The 25090-nt window shown below is 37.5% G+C and overlaps 1 protein-coding gene across 1 annotated transcript in view; it reads left to right on the top strand.

Moving 5' to 3' along the window:
• ATP8B4 (ATPase, class I, type 8B, member 4) overlaps positions 1 to 25090 on the top strand; it is a 257644-nt gene that overhangs the window by 191445 nt on the left and 41109 nt on the right. The window contains exons 17-21 of the mRNA XM_011928601.1: positions 2934 to 3049; positions 6033 to 6197; positions 7165 to 7276; positions 9012 to 9117; positions 24605 to 24752. Of these exons, the coding sequence (XP_011783991.1) occupies positions 2934 to 3049; positions 6033 to 6197; positions 7165 to 7276; positions 9012 to 9117; positions 24605 to 24752 (647 nt within the window). The remainder of the gene's footprint in view (positions 1 to 2933; positions 3050 to 6032; positions 6198 to 7164; positions 7277 to 9011; positions 9118 to 24604; positions 24753 to 25090) is intronic.

Raw genomic sequence — 25090 nt, 5'->3', positions numbered from 1 at the left:
AAACCAGTTAGGTTAAGGTGATTTTCTAGGCAAGAGAGAAGTGGCAGAGAGAAATCCATGGCTTCCCTTAGATGTGTGGTTGGTGGAGAGAGAACTGTGAGTGATGCCAGATTTCTGGTTTTGGAGACTGAGTGGATGGTGAAGCTGATTACTAAGACTGGGGATATAAGAGGAGTAGCTAATTATTGGAGGAGGGTAATATGTCTAGTATGAGTTTAGTGTGCCTGGGTATATCCAAGAGATGTTCAATTGGTGATCAGATGTGCAGGTCAGAATGGAGTGCTAGAGATGGATTGGACAGGATGTACACATTTGAAAACAGCCTGGTGATGGAACCTGAGGCCATAGAAATGAATGCAGTTGCCCAGGGACAGTATGAAGGATGGGAAGATGAAAAAAGACCCCGAGTAAATCTCTGAAGAAAACTAATGTTTAAATGGAAAGCATCGGGCGAAGATTTTATAACCTAAAAACTGTAATCTTTTCCAAGTTCTGGCCATATGTTATTCTGACCATTTAAAACTATGTCCTTTTTAGTTTATTTAAGAAATACTAACTTCTGAAATGACTTACATTTAATTAACTTTGAACAGAAATGACCGGAAGACTTGGAAGGAAAGAGATATAAAACTTGCTGCTAAGGCAAATGTTTAATGAGTAAACTTAAGCAGGATTCCATGAAATTGGATTTACACAAAATCAAATTTAAAGGGACAAATACTAGGTTAAGAGAAAGTATCAGGGATGGAAAGCATTTATTGAATCAGAAAATTGTACAGCTGTAAAGGACCTTTGAAGTTAGATTGTTTAAACATCTCCTTTTTACATGTGGAAACTGAGATATGGCAATAGTAAGGGATTTACACAAATCACAATCAGTCTGTGATTCTTTCAGACCAGTAACTCTAAATGTGTGGTCCAGGGAACCTTAGGGAACTTTGTGAGTTTTCTGGAGGATGCACAAGGACAAAAGTATTTTCATTATACTATGACTATTATTTGTCTTTTTCATTCTTTTTCTCATGAGTATACCATGGAGTTTTGCAGAAGCCACATGACATGTGATGTCCCAACAGAATGAATGCAGAAACAGATGTGGGAATCCAACCCTCTTTTATTAAACTAGATGTTACAAAGATCTGTAATCATGTAAAATAATGCCAATCTCCAAACTAATTTTTTTTGGAAAATATAGTTTTTTTGTAGAAATGTTATTTATGTTTATATGTTAGATTTATAATAATAATTATAGTAACTAGTGTTATAAAACTTGATACAATAAAATTTCTCATTTTTAATTTCTAATATGGATATTGATAGATAAAACTCACTAAAAAATTTTTTAGAATCCTCACTCAGCATTGAAGAATTATAACCTGAGACCATGAGTTAGAGAACTAATGTCCTAGTCTAGAATACAAAATACAGGCAAATGTGGATTATTCATCTTTTGCCTTTATACCTCTGGTGATGGAAGGGAGAAAATATAAGGGAAATTATTAAATTGGATTATTATACAAGAAAATCAAGAGAAAGTCTTTCCCAGGATTAAGTTTACCCCCCTCATTTAACAATTAGATAAATTGCATATGTTTTTCTCTCTCTTTTTTCCCCAATGTAGGGGATTAGAGCTAGAGTACAAGAAAACCCAAATGAGTCCTGGCACTTAGGCAAACTAACAAAGGCTCTTAAAACAGAAGACAAGGCCTAGACAAGGCCCAGTCCTAAAACGTTTCTCAGGTACATTATAGATCTATGCAAGCCGGGAGGAAACTAGAATAGATAAGTGTTGACTAGGGGTAGAGGGGAGGGTAACGTTGTATTTTGGTTTTTATATTTTTTTAAACTAAGCTCTAAATTTTGCATGCCATTGTCTATGGCATTATATTAATAGTAATTAATAGTAAACATTTATGTTAACCTTTTTTGAGGCATCCTTTTCATAGAGAAAAGGGATAATTGAGTAGAAAGCATGTAATGATCGTTGACTCAACCGATGAAGCCTATGAGGGTAAGAGTATTCAGATCATGAAGTTGTGATAAAGGCAGTTGTCTTAAGTCGTAGGCAGTTCTGGGAAGAAATACACAGCCACGCCATTCATTCGTTCAACGAATAATTATTAACTGGCTACTATGTGTAAAGCTGTACAACTAAACCACAAAGTTAGGCCAAGTGTTCTGTGGTTTGAAAGAAAGGTTTGTCTAACAGCAATATGCTGGGAGTTGTGGGTGGGAATGGAGTTGAGGGTAGCCTAGGAAGGGCTGTCAATCTCAAGCCTGTGGGGCAGGTTAAAAACATAGTCCTACTGATATAGACTTCCAGTGGGAATGAGGTGGAGACTTTATTTTTAAAAGCCCCTCTGTGAAGTGTGTTTTCAGCGAGAATTTGTGACCTAACAATGAACCACCAATAATTAATGGACTTTTCCAGAGTAAAAGGGATGAAGAAATATGTCAGCAAGGGCCAAGAAAAAATGTATAAACCGTGACTTTGAATGGCTAGAATTGCATATGGAGATGATTTGGTGTAACACTGATATTGATTTGAACAGCAGGTCTTGAATTTCACACTAGGAGACGGGCAAATAAAGCTCTCAATTCTGCTCAATATGGAGATGAAGACTTAATTTAGATGTATCAACCCTTCAGAAATAGTAAGCAAGGAAAACAGGAAGGTCATATGCTTCAGAATAAAAACACTTGTTTCTGAATTTGGGAAATCAAAGATTCCAGTAGATGGAGCATTTCTAAGTTAATAAATGAGAATAAAGCCAAGTGACTTAGGTAATGACCTAACCAAAGGCACTGAGTGTCTTACCACTGGCTAAAACATTATGCCCATTTACAAACTGCCAGGGTGGAGGTCTGGGAGAGTCTTATTTTGATGTATGCTATTGATTATAATCTGCTTTTCCAAACTTTTTTCTTTTCAGTTCGCAACCCAGAAGGACAGATCAAGCTTTATTCCAAAGGAGCAGATACTATTCTGTTTGAAAAACTTCATCCTTCCAATGAAGTCCTTCTGTCTTTGACGTCAGACCACCTCAGTGTAAGTCCCTCCGTCTTAAGGTTAGCACAATGACCCTTTTGCCCTCTCCTATGGTTAGGTCCTGTTTAAAAAAATAGCAGCTAAATGATTTGACTACAGAAATAGAAAGCATCTGGAGAGTGGTTCCACAGGAAGCTGTGCCAATGATTGTCTGGAAATTGGCACAAGGACCCCCGCGTTCTGCCCTGTTGGAAGTCCAGTCAGTCTCACTACAGGTGGAAGAACACACAGCAACTGAGCAGTAGCCACAGAATGTGGGCGTCTGGGGAACCTGCTGTAACTCCCCTGCAGCTTCATGTTGCTCCTCTTGGAAGACTGGACTAGTTCTGGTAAGAGGAGCCAGAGAGCTCCTTTTCCTTGGATTCTGATGTGTTTGGTACCAATGGAATATCTTATGATTACTCCCAGGGAAAGTTTAGGGTTGTGTTTAGATTGTGAGAGGAAAATAGTCTCTGGTGCACACTTTCTCCTCTAAGGGTCTTTTTATTCAGGTCGTAAATCATGATGAGTCCCTTATGTGCCCTCAGACACCAAATTTGTGTATTCTGAAACCAGCATAATTTCTTTACAAAAGCTTTCTGAAAGAAGTAAGGGTGATTTTTGGCACTTTTCTGTTAAATGCCAAAAAGTAAGGGAATGTGAATTAATATGAGCATTACTTGTTTTAAACCTGAGATTCACGTGTGTCTCTAATATTTGTCTGTGGTTCCATTTAAGGCCATCTGGTCAAAACTCGCATTTTCTCATTGGTTTCTTTCCTTTAAGACATTATTGAGTATTCATGTTCTTTGTCAGACCCTATATTTAATACAAAACATTCCCTGAATCTTTAAAAAGCAAATAAACAAATAAAATAAAAAATCCTCTGCTTTACTTTAAATTTAAAAAATGATGGTTTAGTAATATTGGTTACAAACATAGCTATTGTTTTTGTCTTTCCAATAGAGAATTCTTGATTTTCTTTTAATCTTTTCCAGGAGGCCAGCATGGTCTTTTAAACGTTTTTTAATGAAAACAACACTGGAATCATAAGTATCTGACTTTTTGCCATTACTCAAACACCAAGGCCCTGGGTTTTCATATATTCTCCTTTGATACTAGACTATAGGAAGCCTAATTTAGTCGTTTTACATTTCTCTGCAAAATAATTTTTTTTCAGGTAGTATAAATTTAACTTGCTGTTTGCTTCATTCAGTTTATTCATTTTGACTTCTAGATTCTGAGGTCCTAAATGTTTATTTAATTACTGATTTTGAATTGTTTAATGATAGGAAAAGACCTTAATCAAAGGCTCATTTAGGATTGAATTTGTGTTTCATGCACTAATTAAATAACTTAAATCATCTGTTTCCTTTTGTAATGTCATCTTATTGTTCATTCACTCTTGTGCAGAACAGAGAGGAAGGCAGTGGTAATGCCCAGTGGGGTTGCAAGTTAAAGGCAAAAAAGGGTTTGTGTGAATTAAGAGGACAAAAGATCATTACAAGACAGTAACTAGATTTTCAGATCAGTAGGGGATCCATTGGTGGTCTTGAAAGGCAGGGCTTGCAAAATGTGATTCCAATATCCAAAGTGCTACCAATTGCCTACTAAATAAATTTGGATAATTTTTCTCCCCAAGATCTGTCTGGGGTAAACCATCTCATTGCAGTATGTATTGACTTTTCTATTTACCCAATTACAGTATGTCACGGTTTAACCTACGCCTGGTTATAAACCTATATGTGTACCATAAGCCAAAACACCACAGAGGAGACATACTCAATGGCAATGCCCAAAGGAGCAGAAATGGCCATAAAAATGCTTTACTTGCAGTGTAGAAGCCCATAAAATGACCACTGGAAGCACAGGCGGAATGGGAGTTTTTGAGCATTTCCCCCAAAGCAATCTACATATGTTTCTAGTTACCATGGCTGTGTGAGGCACTTAGCAACTACCAGTCTCCTCTATTTCTTTTCCCCTACTGTTAGGATAAAGCACCAAAGGTGTTGTTTGAGATTGTCAGGATACAGGATAAAGGAAGAGTGTGGTTCACCTATCAGTGTGACTAATTTAGTACTAAGTTCATAGAATATAGCTTCTAAAAAATAACACTATTTTTTGCACTAAGATGACTTGATGATGGTGTCTTTAGAATTCCAAACAATTTGTTATTATTAAGATAAAACTTTAATATAGCAAAAAATAAAAAGTTTCACAGAGGAGTCTAGAATGAAAAGTAAAGGTCAGCCTCCGTATTTAGTCCTGCTTCCCAGAAGCAACCACTTATATTAGCTTTTCTTCCTTTCTCTCCCCTTTTGCTCTAGAAGTGATGGTTATAACCTTAAGTAATATGCTTAAACTTCTAATATCTGACTATTTAACATCTATTTATTTATTTATTATTTACTTTTAGCTTTTCATTATGAAAATTTTCAAGCATATACAAAAGTAGGACTCAGTTAATTTTAGGCATAGGCATATCACTAGGGGGAATGTGACAAGACTTTGGTGGGATGTCATGTTGTGGCTCCTGGGGAGAGCCTCCTGCCTTTGATTTGAGAACTATGGCTTATCCAAGGGTCCTTTCCTCTTCACTGAAAGCTGAGGTCCATAAAACACACTGGGTCCCTCTCATGGCCAGAAATGCTTCCTTCTGTAAAGGACAGATTGGAAACAAATATATATTGCCGTAAATGAGTATCTCAAGTCATGGGTGTCATTGATCACCTCTCAACTAGGATACTTCAGCGGGCTTTTCAACTGTCTTTAGGGGGAAGTCTTGCTCCCCTGCATGTTGTAACCTCATAGAAATAAAATGGAAAATACATACATTATCTCCCATTTCTGAGGAGACTAAACAGTTGAGAGTAAGGATAACCAAGCAGTGTTCTTAGGACAAAATGAATTTGAGTGGAACATTTCTTACCAATTATTTTTGTTGTTGCTATTTCTGTGCTTATTGTTTCTTTGACGGTTCATGAGTCTATGTCATCTCTGGCAGGAATTTGCAGGGGAAGGCCTTCGGACCTTGGCCATCGCATACAGAGACCTGGATGACAAGTACTTTAAAGAGTGGCATAAGATGCTTGAAGATGCGAATGCTGCCACAGAAGAGAGGGATGAACGAATAGCTGGGTTGTATGAAGAAATTGAAAGAGATTTGATGGTATGAGTTTAGAAGCATGATGATTTGTGTTTACAGGAAAGATAGTATGTGTTTAGAGATTTAGCAAAGGACTAAGCCTCTTGCACACAGCAGATGTTTCTCTTTCAATTACTGAATCATGCTTTATATGTTGGCTTTGAGTTTTCCACGTATGGTCCTAGAGAGCCTAGAATTGTATTTCTATTAGCAGTAGCTTAAGCAATTGGAAGCTTCCCAAGAGTAGAAGATAGTAGGCTCCCTCTTCTTTGTCAACCTCTGATGTGTCCTTGATGTTATGGGATTTTAATTTTTCTCCTTGTTTTATGACCCACCTTTTGAGAGCAGAGAAATTTGCTGTGAAGAATGGGGCCACAGCTCTAAACCATCCTAGGCCATGAGATTCTGATGATATCTGTGCTATCCAGAGCATGGTCTATTCTAAAAACTGCTCTTACCTGAAGCCCCAGTGGCTAGGAGCTCACCCACTGTGAGGTACCAGAGAGTATGCTTTATTCATCTTTCGATGAAAAATCGTGCAGGAACCTTCACTTTAGTTTATGGCATCTGCTGGTTTGTTAATGTAGAAGAATGACTAGACTTTTTGTGATCAGCTTCCTGGCTATGGAATGAAGGCTATTCCTTGGACCCCTCTGCTGTTGATATAAGTGGGGAAGCAGCTGGGGAGTTCTTAAGTCCAAATGGCTTCTTACTGCTCACGCTAACATGCTATCTGAGCATATCAGCCCCTTCAGGTAAATAATAACTCCCAGGATCTCTGCTGTTAAGTTGGCTTGATTTGGGAGCTTCCTTTTGGAGTCCTTCCCAACCCACTTTTGCACAAAATAGGTTGCCTGCTATATCAAAGTATCATAATTTCTGTCTTCAATTCATATTCTTTGGCCTCCAGACTCTGTGAGTGAAATCCATAGATGTTATAGATGTTGTTTGTATACATTAACATAAGTTTTTTCTCTGTTGTTCAATAAAGCTACTAGGTGCCACTGCTGTAGAAGATAAGTTACAAGAGGGTGTTATTGAAACAGTTGCAAGTTTATCACTAGCCAATATTAAGATCTGGGTCCTAACAGGAGACAAACAAGGTAACTTGAAAATGGATGATGATGATATTTTGAAAATGGGGAGATGACTTATATCACAAAATTTTAATTAACCAGAAAGGTTAATTGATTAAATATTCATCCCATCTTCCACATAGGAAAGACTTGAAATAGAGAAAAGGAACTTAATGTATTGCAAGAATCTATTTTAAAACAAACCAAACTAACAAAATGCCTTCCATAGTATAAGCTGCAGTCAGCTGAGTTTCAGTCCAATTGCCTCTTGAATATAGTTGTTATACCTAGAGGCAACAATGGTATTAAGAATGTTTAACAGTTGGTTTATATGAATACTGTCCCCAGTCAGGACAGATATTGGCACAGAACTGAAGCAGGATATCGGAGACCTTGGGTTACTCCTTTAGTTTCTTGATGGTGGAGAATTTGAAGGATCTTAGGGCAGGTGTCAGGGTGATGGGAACATTTTGAAGAAGCTCAGGGAAACAGCTGTTTATCAACTGTTTATATAAATATTTTGACATTTTAATAAGGCTACTACGGCTGTAACTGCAACCTGGCTGAATTCCAGGACTATCTATACAAGGTACAATGAGAATTCATTGACTTTCAGGCTTGACAGAATGCTAAATCATTAGTGAGTCATCATGTTCTACTACATTTCCTATGAAAGAAAAGGGGACCAACATGTTTTTGATCTACTGCTAGCAGTAATGATTAAAACAAAAATGATTTTATGCTTGGCTATTTGTAAACTGAAAATATTCAATTAACTGGCACACACCTGTGTTAAAATTCTATCTACTTACTAGGTATTTTTTTTACAGCATTAGGGGATTTGCAGATGTGATAAATCAGTTCTCTACATCTTTATCCAAATCATTGGTCACAAAAAATAAACAGTAGAAAGTTGAGCACTTGGGTGTGTTACTAGATGGAACAAGCTCTATAGAGTTTGATTTCGGTCAGTTACAGCTGTTCTATTATTACAAATATCCATGAATTTACTATTATTTAGCTTTAATTTCTGTGGTTTATACAAGGTATATGCTGAGATTTTATCAAGTACCTTCCTTAATTTAGGACAAAACTAATGATTCCACAGAATCAGCTAGAGTCTAATTATTCTGTACTGTTAGAGACAATCAAATAACTCTATTAGATAGAAGGAGTTATCTGATTATCTTAGGTTCCATTTCTATAAAATTAGAGGAAGAATTACCCAACACCATCTGATTCTCCAGTTCTCTAGGAGAACAGTGCTGGGTGGTTTTTGAGATGATAGTCAAATTCCAAATTTCCATATATTTAATGGGAAAATGGCAAGGTTGTCTTTGAGAGAACTATAAAAATTTTGTAAGAGCATTGTTTTTTCATTCGACTGAACATTTTGTGAGTTTTTTTTCTTCAAATTGTCTTCCATATCAGAATTAAATACTGGCTAAGTTTAGTAGTTTAGCTCTCCCAAGACAGTATTTGGACTTCTGGTCAAAGGTTTTATATTTGTACATATTATGTCACAAGATCTCTAGGTATTCTCATGAGTGCTAATTTGGGAATGAAAAGGTTTTTCTGAAAACTAGATGAGAAGGCTGCACATTCGTTGCTGTTGCTACTTGTGCATGGGTTTAGCAAGTAGTAAATTTGAGAGGGCCTGTAGGCTGTAAGAAAATACAGCTAAGCCCTCAAAACTTTCATTAAAAATGGACTTACGTTATTAAGTAACATTTTAACTGAGTTGGGCTTTATTTTGTATTAGAAACTGCCATCAACATCGGTTATGCCTGCAACATGCTGACTGATGACATGAATGATGTGTTTGTGATAGCAGGGAATAATGCCGTGGAAGTGAGAGAAGAACTCAGGTAGGTGTTGAAGGAAGGAGGAAAGGATGGAAGGATGAGAGGGAGGGAGGGAAAAAAGATCAGACAGTTGAGAAAGTGGAAAGCTATGCTGTAGTTTCCTGTGGTCTTAAATTAGTATAAAGTTCTTTGTGCATGTTTCCTAAGCTGCTTCCATTCATTTTGGTGACAAACTGAGATAAAGTTGATATCAGTAATGAATTATTGTCTTCAGGCCTCCAGCATTTCTCAAGTATTTTTAGAAAAGAATTTCAAATCAGCTATGTTGAGTTGTCCTTTAAAATTGTGCTTTGGTCAGTACCTGCTAACTCTTGCATGGTGATGAGTGATCAGTATCATGAGATACTTGTTAAAAATACCAATTCCCTAGCTTCATTCTGACCTACAAATTAAGAATCTACAGGGAATGGGATTTGGGACTTTGCATTTAATAAGCACCTAGATAAAGCTCATGATCAGGTAAGTTTGGAAGACACAGCTGTAGTCGATGGCATATAAAGATGGAATAGTCTTTCAGCATTAAAGAAAGTAGATATTTTGACATAGTTACTATTGAACCCAGATATATACTGTTCTTGTGAAATAAAATACTATGAAATTTGTGTAACTACTGCACAGTGTCAGAAAATATGTAAGTGCTGAAATTGGAGGTAACAGTGGACAGATATTAAAGTTTGAGAAATAATATTTCTTAAGATGCACCAATTTATTTCATTTCCTTATTTCTTGTTACTTTATTTGGAGAAGAACATTTAAAAATCTGCATAAATATTTTCCTAGAACTTTAAAAATACTGTCTTATAACAAGTTTTGCTTACTTGTTGCTTGTAGTAGCTTCTCTAAGCTCAGCTCACTTAGAGACTGGCCAAGCAGAATGATGACACAGAGGCAAATTGCTTGTCGCTTGCTCCATTCTAGATGGGAAGCTAACCTTCCTTCAATATAATAGTAGAGCACTGTGGCTTCCGTAATATGTCTCTGTCTCTGTCATTAAACTATTCTTCCTGAACTTTAAGAAAAGGAAGTCTTAAAAGTCAGCACCACTAGTTGATGGTACTTGTACACGAATCTCCCAGCTTCTCTGTTTTACCTGCAGTTAAAAAAAAAAAAAAAAAAAACCTGCTATATCTTGCTGGTTGGAAACTATGACTGGACACTGCATATGTCTTTGCCAAATAAAAATTGGGAAATTTAATTAGCTACTACTAATATAATTTAAATACTATTATTGATATAATTTTAATGATAGACCCCATAAAGTCAATTGGGGAAATAATAACTTATTTAATAGTCAATTAAAATTTTGAAAGTAGATTCTTTGCCTTTTGATTTTTGGGTTGACTCTTTTTAAATTGATATATAATATATATACATATTTTTGGGGCACATGTGATATTTTATTACATGGATAGAAGGTATAATGTTCAAGTCAGTATATTTAGGATATCCATCACTTGAGTCTTTATCATTTCTTTGTGTTGGGAAAGAAAGTCCTCTCTTCTGGCTAACTTGAAATATACAACACATGGTTGCTAACTATAGCCACCCTACTCTGCTGTTGAACTTTATAATTTATTCCTTCCATCTAACTATACATTTGTACTAATTAACCAACTTCTTTTCAACCCCCCACTCCCACCCATACAACCTTCCTCGTATCTGGTATCTATCATTCGACTCTCTGTGAGATCAACTCTTTTAGTTTTCACATAGGAGTGAGAACATGTGAAACTTGTCATTCTGTGCCTTATTTGACTTAATGTGGAACCCATGGTTCCATTCATGTTGCTTAAAATGGTAGGATTTCATTCTTTTTTGATGGTTGAATAGTATTTCATTGTATGTGCATACACCACATTTTCTTTATTGATTCATCCATTGATGGACACTTGGGTTGATTTCATATATTTGATATTATGAGCAGTGCTACAGTAAACATGGGGTGTAGATATCCCTTTGATATAACAATTTCATTTCCTTTGAATAAATAGTAGTGGGCTTGTTAGATCATATGGTAGTTCTATTTTTAGTTTTTGGAGAAATCTCCATAGTGTTTCCTCTAGTGGCTGTACCAATTTACATTCTTACCAACAAAGTGTGATAGCTCCCTTTACCAGCATCTGTTATTTATTTATTAATAGTAGCTATTCCAGCTGAAATAAAATCACATCTTATTGTGGTTTTGATTTGCATGTCTCTGATGTTTATGATGTTGAGCATTTTTTCATAGATATGTTGGCTATTTGTGTGTCTTCTTTTGAGAAACATCTATTCATGTTCTTTGCTTTTTAATGGGATTGTTTTCTTACTGTTGAATTGAGTTCCTTGTATATTCTGGATATTAGTCCCTTGTTGGATGAGCAGTTTGCAAATACTTTCTTCCTTTCAACAGACTGCCTCTTCAGTGTGTTGATTGTTTCCTTTGTGGTGCAGAAGCTTTTTCATTTCATGTAGTCTCACTTGTCTATGTTTTTGTTGCCTGTGCTTTTGAGGTCGTAGCCATAAAATCATTGCCTAGAGACCAGTGTCTGGAAGTTGTTTTCCCTATGTTATCTTCTAGTAGTTATATCATTTGGGGGATTGTATTTAAGTCTTTAATTCACATTGGTTAATTTTTGTATGTGGTGAGAGATAGGGGTCCAGTTTCATTCTTCTGCATATGGATATTCAGTTTTCCCATCACTACTTATCGAAGAGGATGTCTATTCCCTAGTGTGTGTACTTGGTGTCTTTGTCAAAAATCCGATGACTGTAAATGCTTGGATTTATTTCTGGGTTCTGTATTCTGTTCCATTGGCCTATGTGTCTGTTTTATACCAATACCATGCTGTTTTGGTTACTTTAGTCTTGTAATATATTTTGTAGTCAGGTAGTGTGATGCCTCCAGCTTTGTTCTTTTTGGTCAGGATTGCTTTGGCTATTTGGGCTCTTTTTTGGTTCCATATGAATGTTAGGATTTTTTTTCCATTTCTGTGAAAAATAACACTGATATTTAGATAGAAATTGCATTGGGTAGTATGATCATTTTAACAATATTAATTCTTCCAATCTATGAGCATAGAATATATTTTCATTTGTTTGTGCCCTCTCCAATTTCTTTCACTGGTGTTCTGTAGTTTTCCTTGTGGAGGTTTTTCACCTCCTGGGTTAAATTTATCATGAAGTATTTTCTTTTTTTCATAGCTATTGTAAATGGGATTGCTTTCTTGATTTATTTCTCAGGTACTTCATTATTGATGTATAGAAACACTATTGATTTTATATCCTAAAACTTTACTGAATTTGGTTATTAGTTCTAAGAGTTTTTGGTGGAATCATTTGATTTTTTTCTGAAGGTGAGATCATGTTGCTTGCAAACAGGAACAATTTGACTTCTATTTTTCAATTTGGATGGCTTTCATTTTTTTCTCTTACCTGATTGCTCTGGCTAGGGCTTTCAGTTATGATGAATAGGAGTGGTAAAAGTGAGCATCCTTGTCTTGCTCTAGTTCTTAGAAAAAGGGTTTCAACTCTTCCTCATTCAGTATGATGTTAGCTGTGGGTGTCATATATAGATTTTATTATGTTGTGTTGTGTTCCATCTACACCTAGTTTGTTGAGAGTTTTTATCATGAAGCGATGTTGAATTTTATCAAATGCTTTTTCTGCATCGATTGAGATAACTATATGGTTTTTGTCCTTCATTTTGTTGACGTGATGTATCATATTTATTACATATGTTGAACCATGCTTGCATTCCTGGGATAAATTTCACTTGATCGTGGTATATTATATTTTTGATCTGTTGTAGGATTTTTTTTTTTTTTTTCTGAGACAGGGTCTTGCTCTGTCACCTGGCTTTCAGTGCAGTGGTGCAATCATAGCTCACTGCAGCCTCAACCTCCTGGGCTCAAGTGATCCTCCCACTTCAGCATCCTGAATAGTGGGGACTACAGGTATAAGCCACCACCACACCCGACTAATTTTATATTTTTTGTAGAGATAGAATTTTGCCATGTTTTCTAGGTTGGTCTCATATTCCTGGGCTCAAATGATCTGCCTGCCTTGGCTTCCCACAGGAGGATCATTTGAGCCCAGGAGTTTGAGACTAGCCTGGGAAACACAACAAAACAAGGCATGGAGCCACCACACCCAAGCCTGCTGTTGGACTTAGTTTGTTAGTTTTTAGTTGAGGATATTTATGTCTATGTTCATCAGGGATATTGAACTGTAGTTTTCTTTGTTTGTTGTGTTCTTGTCTGATTTTGGTATCAGGGTAATGCTGGCCTTGTAGAACAAGTTAGAGAGAATTCCCTTCTCTTCAGTTTTTTGGGATACTTAAGGATAACTTACATTAGTTCTTCTTTACACGTTTGGTAGAATCTGGTAGTGAAGTCATCCAATTCTGGCTTTGTCTTTGTTGGGAGACTTTTTATTGCAGATTCAATCTCATTACTGGCTTTTGGTATGTTCAGATTTTCTGTTTCTTCCTGATTCAATCTTAGAATTTTGCATGTGTCCAGAAATTTATCCATTCTCCTGTTAGTTAGCATATAGTTGTTCTTAAAGTCTTGATCTTATACATTTCTGTGGCATAAGTTGTAATGTCTTCGTTTTCATTCCTGATTTTGATTTTTGGATCCTGTCTCTTTTTTTCTTTGTTAGTCTAGCTAAAAGTTTATTAACTTTGTTTATCTCTTCAAAAAAAAAAAAAACAAGTTTTCATTTCATTGATCCTGTGTATTTTTTAGCCTATTTTATTTATGTATGCTCTGATCTTTATTATCTTTTACCTTCTACCAATTTTGGGTGTTTTTTTTTTTGCTTTTCAGGTTCATTCAGTTATTTCATTATATTGCTTGTTTAAAATCTTTTTACTTTTTTGATGTAGGCATTTATTGCTGTAAAGTTCTCTCTTAGCAGTGCTTTTGCTGTATCCCATAGGTTTTGGTGTGTTTTGTTTCCATTTTCATATGTTTGAGGAAATCTTTTCATTTTCATCTTACTTTCTTCATTGGCCCAGTATTCATTCAGGAACATGTTTAATTTTCATGTAGTGTATTGTTTCTAAGTTCCTCTTGGTACTGATTTCTAGTTTCATTCCATTGTGGTCTGAGAAGATACTTGATATGACTTCAATTTTCAAAAATTTGTTGAGACTCGTTTTGAGGCCTAACTTATGGTCTATACTGGAGAATGTTCCATGTGCTGGTGAAAAGAATGTGTAGTCTGCAACTGTTGGATAAAATGTCCTGTGGATGTCTGTTCAGTCCATTTGATCTAAAGTCCAGTTTAAATCTACTATTCTTCATTGATTATCTGTCTAAATGATTTATTTAATGCTGAGAATGTACTGTTGAAGTCCCTCATTATTATTGTATTGGAGTCTACTTCTTCCTTTAGATCTAGTGATATTTGCTTTATATATCTGGGTGCTTCAGTGTTGGGTGCATATGTATTTAGAATTGTAATATCCTTTTATTGTAATATCCTCTTACTGAACCGATCCCTTTATCATTATAAAATGATCTTTTTGGCTGTTTTTACTATTTTTGGCTTAAAGTATCTTGTACCTGATATAAGTATAGCTATTCCTGCTTGCTTTTGGTTTTTGTTTGTGAGGAACATCTTTTCCTATACCTTTACTTTCAGTCTATAGGTGTCTTCACAGGTTAAGGAGTTGCTTGTAGGCAGCATATAGATCACATTTTTATAGATCCAGATCCAGGCCATCTGGATCACATTTTTAAAAAACCCATTCAGCCATTCTATATGTTTCAAGTGGAAAATTTAATTCATTTCCATTGAAAGTTGCTATTGATATGTGAGGTTTTGTTCCTGTCACATTGTTAATTTTTTTCTGGATGTTGTATATATCTTCTGTTCCTTTCTTTTTTGTTATATACTTTTGTGTCAGTAGTTTTCTTTAGTTGTAACTTTGAGTCCTTTCTCTTCCTCATATGTCTGTTTGCTTTACCAGTGAGTTTTGCACTTTTATGTGTTATTTGTAATAGTAGATATTGCCCTTTTGCTTCCAGGTTTAGGATTCCCTCAATTATTTCTTGTAGGGCTTTTCTAGTAGTGTTGAATTCCCTTAGCTTTTGCTTGTCTGGCCAAGACTTTATTTCTCCAAAGAGGGTAATTTTATTTCTCTACAATAAAGTAACCTTATTTAGAAATAACTTTATTTCTCCAAAAAGGATAACTTTGCAGGGTATAGTATTTCTTGACTTCCAGATATTGTCTTTCAGCACTTTGAATGTGTTATCCTATTATCTTCTGACTTGTAAGGTTTTTACTGATAAGTTTGCAGTAAGTCTGATGGCGACTCCTTTATAGGTGACTAGATGCTTTGGGAATGCTGATAATTCAGATATATGGTTGCTTTGTGTTATCTCACATGTCATGTAGGCTTTGTCTACTCTTGCTAATTTTTTGTTTTATTTTTGTTTGACTGGGTTATTTCAAGAGACCTGTCTTCAAGTTCTGAAATTCTCTCTTCTGCTTGATCTAGTCTATTGTTGAAACTCTCAAATATAATTTTTATTTCATTCAATGAATTTTTCAGTTGCAGGATTTCTGTTTGGTTCTTCGTTGTGATGTCTACCTCTTTAGTAAATTTCTCAATCATATCCTGAATTGTTTTTCTCATTTCTTTGTATTGTTTATCTTTGTTCCCTTGTATCTCACTAAACCTCTTTCATATCATTATTTTGAATTATTTTTATGAGAATTTCATAAATTTCCTATTCATTGGAATTTGTTACTGGAGAATTATGGTGTTCCTTTGGAATTATATTTCCTTGCTTTTTCATGTTTCTTGTGTCTTTACGTTGCTATCTGCACATCTGGTGTAATAGTCACTTCTTCCAATTTCGTGGATTTACTTTGATAGGAGAAGACTTCCTCAATATGTATCTATGGTATTTGTTGGGTAGGGCACTTTGGCTTTGATTCTGGATGTGTGCAGTAGTATAGTCTCCATATAATTTATCTGGCTTTTTTTTTTTTTTTTGGTAAACAAAGCCAGTGGTGTCTGTGACTTCCTCAGTGGCTTAGGGTATGGCTGTTAATGGAGGCTATAGTGAAGTTTTATTGGGCATGGGGACAGCAGGTGGGACAGTCTTGGGCACCAGTGGGAGCAGTGGCAGGCTGAGCCTGCCTGTCTTTGGGCCCAAGGATAGCACATTTGGCACTGGTGTTAGTGTGTCCTGGTGGGCTGATTCTTGGGTCACCAGGAGGCTTGCTCAGGTGCCAGCAGTAGAAGCAGTAGGCTGAACCTTGGGCCCCTGGGCTGCAGGCATGGCATAGGCAATGGCAGTAGCAGTGGTTGGACAACTCTCTGGCTCCCAAATAGTCTATGCTGGTGTTGGCAGTGGCTGTGGCAGGCTGGTCAGGTCCACAGGTGGTAAGTGCAGGTGGGTGCTAGCTGTGGTGGTAGTGGCAGGCTGGGTGGTAGTGGCAGGCTGGGTTAGCCTGTCTTCTAGTCTCTGGGAGGAGTGCTCACAATGGGGGATGGAGCCATGGTGGTGGATGGTGATGGAGCAGGGTGATCCCCAGGCCCCTAGGTGGTATGCTTAAACACTGGGGTTGGACGTATGGAGGGTGGTCAAAGCCAGGCTGGACAGACCTGTCTGTATGTTCCCCTTCTCCTTGCTGTCCAGTGGTATGTATGGGTGCTGGCTGTGGTGGACAGGGACAGGGTTATCCCAAGGCCTCTGGTGGAATGCTCAGCTGGGGGTGCAGTAGCTGCACTATGGCCCTGCTGGCTGCTGGGGTGAGTGGGATTGCTTTTAGTAGTCGCAGCCTTAGGCAGGTGACTGGGAAGGGTGTGCTTTGGCTGTAGGTGGCAGTTATCTGTCCGGTAGCCCATCCTTAGGGCATGTGAAAATGCTGGAAGGGTGGTGGGGTTGCTGTCAGTGTCTTGCACTTTGGCCATGGTGGCAGTGGTGGCCGTGGTGGTGGCTGCAGGTGGGGGATGTCAGTGGAGCTCCAGGAATGTGGAAAGGGAGGTACTGTTGGGCCTGCAGGCATGTTGCAGTCTGGTGGGGCTGGGCTCTCAAAATGACACTTTGCTATAGCTACTTAGGACTTAGAGTGGTATGTGGGACTTGGTGTGAGCTCCCTCTCTGGGGGCAATGGCACTGCCTTGTCTTCAGGCAGCTCCCTATGTTAATTTCAGGGTCTGAAAGCGTTGAGGGGCTCTTTCATGGCTAGGATTGGAGTCTGTGGTGGGATTGTGGACCACCAGGCATCTCTCACTTATACTTTCCCTACATCGGAGAGCCCTTCTGGGCTCCCAGCCAGGCAGGATGCCTTGTTTCCTTCTTCTTTCTTTTAGGTGTTTCCTGTCACTTCTCTCTTGAATTCCAATGTTCTCTCTTAGATGACATATTGGAAGTATGATTATCTACTCTCTATCTTGGTGCTTCTTTGTGGAGGAGGCAACTGCCAGATGTCTTTAGTTGTACATCTTGAAGCACCACTCTTATTTAGAATTTGACTCTTGCTGAAGGAAGATAGATGCAAACGGATCTAGATTTTAATAAGCTTATTGCTAAATGTTTTGAGACAGTGCCTAGAACAGTATTGTAGGGAATACATATGTATTACCTGATTTTGTTCTTAAGAAACTCAATCGTAGGCATTACTGTTTTCCCTGTTGGACAGATTAGGAAGTTGAAGTATATAGAGGGTAAGGAACTTGCCCAAAGTGGTCCATGGTTCAGGTGGGATGTGAATGAGGCAGCTTGGCCCCAGAGCCTGTGCACTTGCCATGTGTTTCCCTAAACATACCTTAGATGTATTCTTATTCCCTTTAATAATTAATCAATTAATCTAAAAAATATAATTGTGAAGGCATCTCACTGCTTCACTTGAGTAAATCGTCAGACACCAGATTAGCCAGTAGAGTCAGCAGAAATTTGCAGAGGAAATAGCAGATGTAGGAGAAAGAGTATGGCTTCCTGTCAACTGGATTTGAGGTGGAATCTCAGCTTCATGCTTAGACTGAGTGGGAAACTTTTGATATGTGAATAACCTCTCTCTGCTTGGTTTCTTCATTTGTAAAATGGGGATACAAATATCTACTCTATAGCTTATTTTATTTGGGGGATTAGATAAGAACTTAAAGCTTTATGACTGTTCCATGAGCATCTTTCTTGCCTTCCTCATTCTGTCTCTATTTCTTCTCTTCTCCCTTCCTTCATTCTTTCAGCCATTGATCCCAGTCTTTCCACCAACAAGGTCTACTTTTGTAACTATTTCCCCAATAAGGGCAGCAGGACTGGAATTGCGGGGGAAGGAAGGGGTAGAATAAAATAGACAGCTTTTTGGAGGTAGAATGAATAGGTCTTGAAATTTGATTGGATGTGAAGAGAAGTAGTAGGAGGCTTTGTCACTGCTAGGTTGTCTGACTTTCACAGCCCAGAGTGTGCTCAGGCATGCAAGAATAGAAACTCATTAAGTTTTCTAAAACTGAACTTGAACCTCTTTCTGTCTGATGACAGAACAGTTAAACTAGGCATTTTCAGTTAAATTTGGTTCAAGTCTGGGATGCACAATTGCCTCACCTGTCACTGCTCATCAGTGTCTACCCTGCTGGCACCCAGTACTTCCCACGGCTGTGTTCCTGTCTGGTCTCTGCTCTCTTAGGGTTGTTGTGGGCTTTCCCTCTTGGCTGACTTCCACACTCTGCTGGGGCACCACGGAAAGTGTGGCTGCCCTTCCTGACCTCTCTGTGCCCAAGAGGACTTGTGTTCTTATACGGCCACTTCAGTTTCTAAAATCCCTTTACTCTGCTGATTGCCCCAAATTTATCTGAGGATTCCATTAGCCACACGGTTCCTTCATCCACTACCAATCCAGGGGCAAGTCAGGACCCAGACTTCTTTTAGCCATCACTTGTCAGTTTCTAAACTCCTCCTCAAAGACCTCTATCCCTAGGCTGGGATGGGAAATGAAGGAAAGTAATTTCTTTCTACTCTGCTCCTTTTGTCATCATTTTAATGTCTTGACTCATTTAAAGTTTATTCTTTTGATACTTAAAGAAATCCCCCCCCTTCTTTTTCCAAAAGTCCAATTAGTAAAATTCCAGATTGCTGAAATTCAGACTAATGATGCTGCTATGAGTTTCAAAACCCTATTTTGGTGCTCAAAAAGCAAAAGTTTGGTTCTATTTTTCTCCTTCTATATTTGACTCTGCAGATCCTCCTGAAGCAAAGCATATTTCTAGTTAAATAGAGAGGGTCACTTGTGGTCCTAGTAGTAGTGGGAGAAGGAGTGATTGAGTTAATATCTCAAGATTTTATACAACTACATTTGGTTGACTAGATGACATAACTGTCATTATGTGGAAAGAATATGGAGAAATGTGAACTACTTGTATACTGTTATTGGGAGTGTAAGTTGATAGAAACTCCCTAGAGGACAAACTAGCGATATATTTCAAAATTACACATATGCATAGTTTTTACCCAATGATTCTTCTAGAATTTTTCCTTCAGAAAATAAGTGAACAAATGTATGAATTTGTATAAAAAGGAATATCTATTGCTGTATTGATTTATGATAATAGAGATGAGAAATAGTTCAAATAACCAGCCATGAAGGATTTTGTTCAATGCTATGATATATACATGCAATGGAATACTCTTCAGTCATTCAAAGTGATTTTGTATTTCTCGACATTGGAAATGTCCATGATATTTTTGTTAAGTGAAAAATGAGATTAGAAAACATCATGCATAATATGATATCTCTTTTTGCAAAAGAGTGTATGTATATATATATATAGGTATATATATGTATAAAACACTATACATCTACCCATCTCCTTACCTCCTTGCCTACTAAGATCTGGAGGATATAAACAATGGTTCTCTCTGGGTGATAGAATTATGGATTGTGTTTACTTTCTTCTTTTTGGCTGTTTGTATTATCTGATATTGTAATAGCGTTTGTGTAATGCTTTTACAATTAGAAAAAAGCTTAAAAATTGTCTTTTTTAATGAGAAGAAAAATATTCAGAAGAAAAAAATAAAGAATTTCCAGCTAGACTCAATATTTCAGAAGCCTTGGGGCCACCTTGCTCAGCTGAGTGGAAAATAATGTTATTTCCACTCAGACTTGTAGGTAACCCCATTCTTAGAGTATAAGACAGAGAGGCAGCATGATAGAAAATTCTATATAAGAGGAATCATTATATTTGTAGTGTGCATTTTCTTAATATTAAGACTTGGGGTAAAATGGCATCCAGGAAAAGCTATTGCTCAAAGTTGCTCTCTATACTCCTAATCTCAGCTACTTATATCTAAGCCCACAGCTTTGGGATGAAATATTGAAATCATAAATTTGCACCATTCCTTTTTCTTGTGTTATGCTTTTTGAGTTCAGTGGGAGTTCATTAAAAAAGAAAGTGTAACCAAAGAACAGGATCTGAATGATAGTAGCTATTGAAAAGAAATGACCAAAATGCTTATACTTAAACCTGTCAAATGTGCTTAGGTAATTTCATAAACATGGATATATAATTTTCATGCATATCATACATATGGCTTGTTTCAAATTTAGTGTCATGAAACCATTTTAGACACTTTGAGTCCCGGGTTAATTTTGCTGCTGTCGCTGCCTTATTATTAAAGGCATGCTTAGAAAGCTACAATTAAACCCTGCTATGGTTTCTCAGAAAATTACTACATTGAATACATTTCACCAATTCACATGTCTTCTGCTGAAAGGAAAACAGACTGAGAATTTTGATTAATCTGCGAGGAAAACTCATTCTGTATTTCATTTTTGTAGCATGATCACGTGTTTTGTTATTAGAAAAATTCATGTTCTTTAACTAAATCATAAAGTGACTCCACAGCTTCTGAGAAGTATCCCAGTGATATAACTAGGAATTGATATTTCTTCTTTAATCAACAAAATATGCATTGGTATTTTTGAACATCTACCCAGTGGAAAATTATTTGTTTGAATGTGCAGGGTTCTCAAATGCAAATGGCTTCAGGACCAGGCTTATAGCATTAACAACGTGATCGGGGCTATCTGTTATACATCAGGGAGTGATGGGGCCTTTGGTGAGTGGGAACATCGTGTTGGCCATAAAGTCATAGAGATTCTTTAAGACACCGTGTAGGCCAAACAAAATGCATCTTGGTCCTAATTCCTAATGCCTAGTCACCCAGGAAAAAATGTTTCAGTAGATTAAATTTCTCTCATAAATCATAAAATTTTAGAGCACTTACTTAGGTAATCTTGTAGATCTTCTGGCACACACATTGGTGCAGCAGCCCAAGCTTTCATGATCTATTTTGACTGGTTGGGGCATTAGCCAAACTGATTGGCTGGTCCCATTTCCTGAGCTCTAATAATGAAACTGGTTCAGAGGTTGACCATCTTAAAGGTCTCTCAGGTAGGGTAGTAAGGAATGGAACTGGGAATTCAAATCAAAATTTCATGTACTGTCTCCCTTTCTCTACTGTTGGCAGGGTAGGGCTGTCCCTTAACTGTCCCTCTGGCACTGTGTCTTAGTCCAACCTAGAGGCAAGCTGTGGCTGACTCTATGTGTAAACCAGCTTGCTACAGTAGACCAAGAACTGTGAATGTGAAGACCTAGGTTCTAGCCGTCGGTCTGACACTAGCTCATCAAGTGGCTAGAAGTCAGATAACTCAATTGTGGAAACATGAGGTGTCAGAGGCAGTCGTTGTGTCTGAATCCAGTTTTCCAGGTTCCAAGCTCAAAGCTCTGGCTTTCGTATCAAAGTCCAGATTGTCTTCTTTTAAACAGGGTGTCATGGTTTCAATCCCTTTCCCAACAGATTCTTTTTTTTTTTTTTTTTTGAGATAGAGTTTTGCTCTTGTTGCCTAGGCTGGAGTGCAGTGGCACAATCTCAGCTCACCGCAACCTCCACCTCCTGGGTTCAAGTGATTCTCCGGCCTCAGCCTCCCGAGTAGCTGGGATTGCAGGCATGTGCCACCAAGCCTGGCTAATTTTGTATTTTTAGTAGAGATGGGGTTTCTCCATGTTGGTCAGGCTGGTCTTGAACTCCGACCTCAGGTGATCCGCCCGCCTTGGCCTCCCAAAGTGCTGGGATTACAGATATGAGCCACGGCGCCTGGCCACAACAGATCAATTTAACCTTCCAATATAGAGTGCCTTAAGAGGACTGACTAGACGACTCTTTTTTCCGACCATCCTCTTTTCTTTTTATAGGTTGTATGTAAGCTAGTCTGTGCCTAACTATGCTTTGCTGTGCTTGTGGTGGCATGGGGCTGTGAGTGCCACAGTTGCCTCAACTCTTCATGCAATTCCGCATGCCAAGAATTGTAATAAACTGCCCTTCATTACGCAGCTTGGAAAAAACAGGCACTCTTTTGTTTTAGCATTTGCTATTTGTATTATGTGGTTAAGCATTGTGTGTTACGCTTACAAAAATGTATAGCTCGTAGTCATTGAAGGGAGTTGTGTGTAGCTTTTTCCCTTCCTAATAAATCATTTTTGTGAGAACCAGCTGGTGTTTGAAGAGCTAAGTTCCAGAAAGAAAAAGAAATGACAGCTATAGAGCGTGGGCAAAGTTCTAAAAATATGGAAGCCCAATCTGGCCAAGAGACGTTGGCCTGTGCAGAGAAAGTGCAGTGATAATTTCAGCAGAGCCAGAAAAACTGTCCCTTTTCTGCCTGGAAAAGGGTTCATGTGAGATGTTAGGAAGACAGTTTAAGGAGAAAAAAGTCCTAAGTAAATAGAATTTCAGCCAATACTTTAATGAACTTCACCCTTCTTTGGAATGTTTTCACTCTCTGAGGGGAAAACAGAGATTGAGTCATTTATACAGCGAGTGAGAACTTTACTCAAAATGAGTACTCAGGAGATGTTTTCCCTGTGGTGCTTTCTGAAGTCGCAATTTATGAGCTCTGCAACATTGTCAGAGAAACGTTCATTTCCAAGGAACTTGTCTCCCTTGCTTTCTTTATTACTTGGCACTGTAAATTTTCATGACTGCGAGGAGGATTCCCTGACATAGTTATCTGATGGGAAAGTCTGATCCTCTCACTTAAAACAATGATTTTTCATGTCTGTTCTACCTCCCTCTCCCCTTTGTAACTCCCTAAATTTCACACGTAGCACTCTGACTTTATAAATCTTTTTCTTTGATTCTGCAAACTGATTGTTAAATGTATGATATCATTCTTGGAACCATGTGACCTCTGGGTTCCTAAACGCAGATGTGATTTTGGTCCTGGACAGCAGAAGGAGATATTGAGCTTGAAGTTAATGTATCTTTTTGTTTTGTTTTTGTTTTTAAACTTAGTATGTAAACAACTGGTGTTACATTTTCAAATAATTAGACAGCTGAGGGCTAAAATAGTTATTTTGGTAAGTGGACATTCTCTTCTTTCAGAGGAGACTCAGCATAAAACGATTTTGATGCATAAAACATTTTCTACACAGGATGAGTAATTTCATTTCGCCAAAAGACACAGTATTCACTTTCTGGTCTTCTGTCACTCCCCATGTTCTCCCGAGCGCTCATTTTGTAAATGCCAGTTATGACCCATGCTGGATAGTTCTCTGGCTGTGGTTGAAACTTCTGTAGGTATGTCAGCTTGCCCTACGTTACTTCAAAGCCTGCACTCAAGTGCTCTTGAAGAGGAAATTCCCTTCCTTTAAAGGCATCATCTTTCCATTTTGGAGAGAACAGTAGAATGCCACTTCTAAGGGTGCTCTGTCACCCTACAATCTTCCTCTTAGATGGCAGAGATGCATGGGATGTGAGCAGGATTGTTTTATAGCTACTGCTAATTAGATCTGGAGCATTTGGAGGGCGTTTCCATTTGGAACAAGCCTCTATACTTCGGTGTCTAGTTTTCTCCTGGAAGATTTATTCTATTTTTTAAGCTAATGGGTACATTTTTTGCTTAAAATGTTCTATTCTATTATAATGGCTATGCCAATTCAGTAAGTACCATCATTTTTTTTCTTGTTAAAAATTTTAAAAAATATATTTCTCAGAGGACAGCTATTTTAAGCTGGATCATATTACATTGCACCTCGAATTGATGAATTTATTTTATATATAGATGCCCTGGAATTCCTAGAAGATTTCATCAATTGTCTTTAGTCTTGTGCTTTCCATAATTTAACAGTATTGCCTGTCAGACAGTGGTTCTTAAGCCGTTGAAGCTCAGACAATCTTAAGTACCAAATCTATCAAGATCCCCTAGTTCAAATGCAGCTCAAGATGGTGATTTAGCTTTTAGGTAATTTGAAACATTTAAGATGATTGTCTTTTCATTATGTTTACTCTTCTACATACTGGAATTTGGAAATTTGCTATGGTATTCCATCACAAAGAATTATCCAGCTTGCTTATTGAAACTGGGTCTTATGCCATATTCTGTCTGAATAGTGGTGAAATAAATTTACCTCTAGGCGAGTTTCTTGTTAGAGTTAGTAGGTATGCTCTGTATGCTTTGTTATGTTTCACTTTTCACCCTCTCCTTTAAGGAAAGCAAAAGAAAATTTGTCTGGACAAAACAGAAATGTTTCCAATGGCCATGTAGTTTGTGAAAAAAAGCAGCAGCTGGAGTTGGATTCTATTGTAGAAGAAACCGTAACAGGAGATTATGCTTTAATCATAAATGGCCACAGTTTGGTGAGTTTGCCTAAGGTTTTTGTCCTTTCTTTTTCTTCACCACAGTAATCATCTCTTTTGTGCTATCGTAATCAGACCTCCTTTGTCTTTTCCAGACAAATGTCACTACTAAATACAGGGCATACGCGATGATTTCCTGTTTGCAAAAGGAAAGGAAACTTCTAATCTATATCTCATACATTATTGTTTGGATCACCACAGTGAAGGGGAGGCTCCAAATAAATGCTAAATTCACAGAATATCAATCTTGTCTAAATGACTGTAGACCACTTAGCAGTATTATTTAAGTGCCTTTCTAGAGGGGAGTGTTACAGCTCACTGTTACTTAATTAAAATAA

This window comes from Colobus angolensis, unplaced genomic scaffold, assembly GCF_000951035.1.
Source record: "Colobus angolensis palliatus isolate OR3802 unplaced genomic scaffold, Cang.pa_1.0 Scaffold78, whole genome shotgun sequence".
Lineage (NCBI taxonomy): Eukaryota > Metazoa > Chordata > Mammalia > Primates > Cercopithecidae > Colobus > Colobus angolensis.
This window is presented reverse-complemented; position numbering and strand designations above follow the sequence as displayed.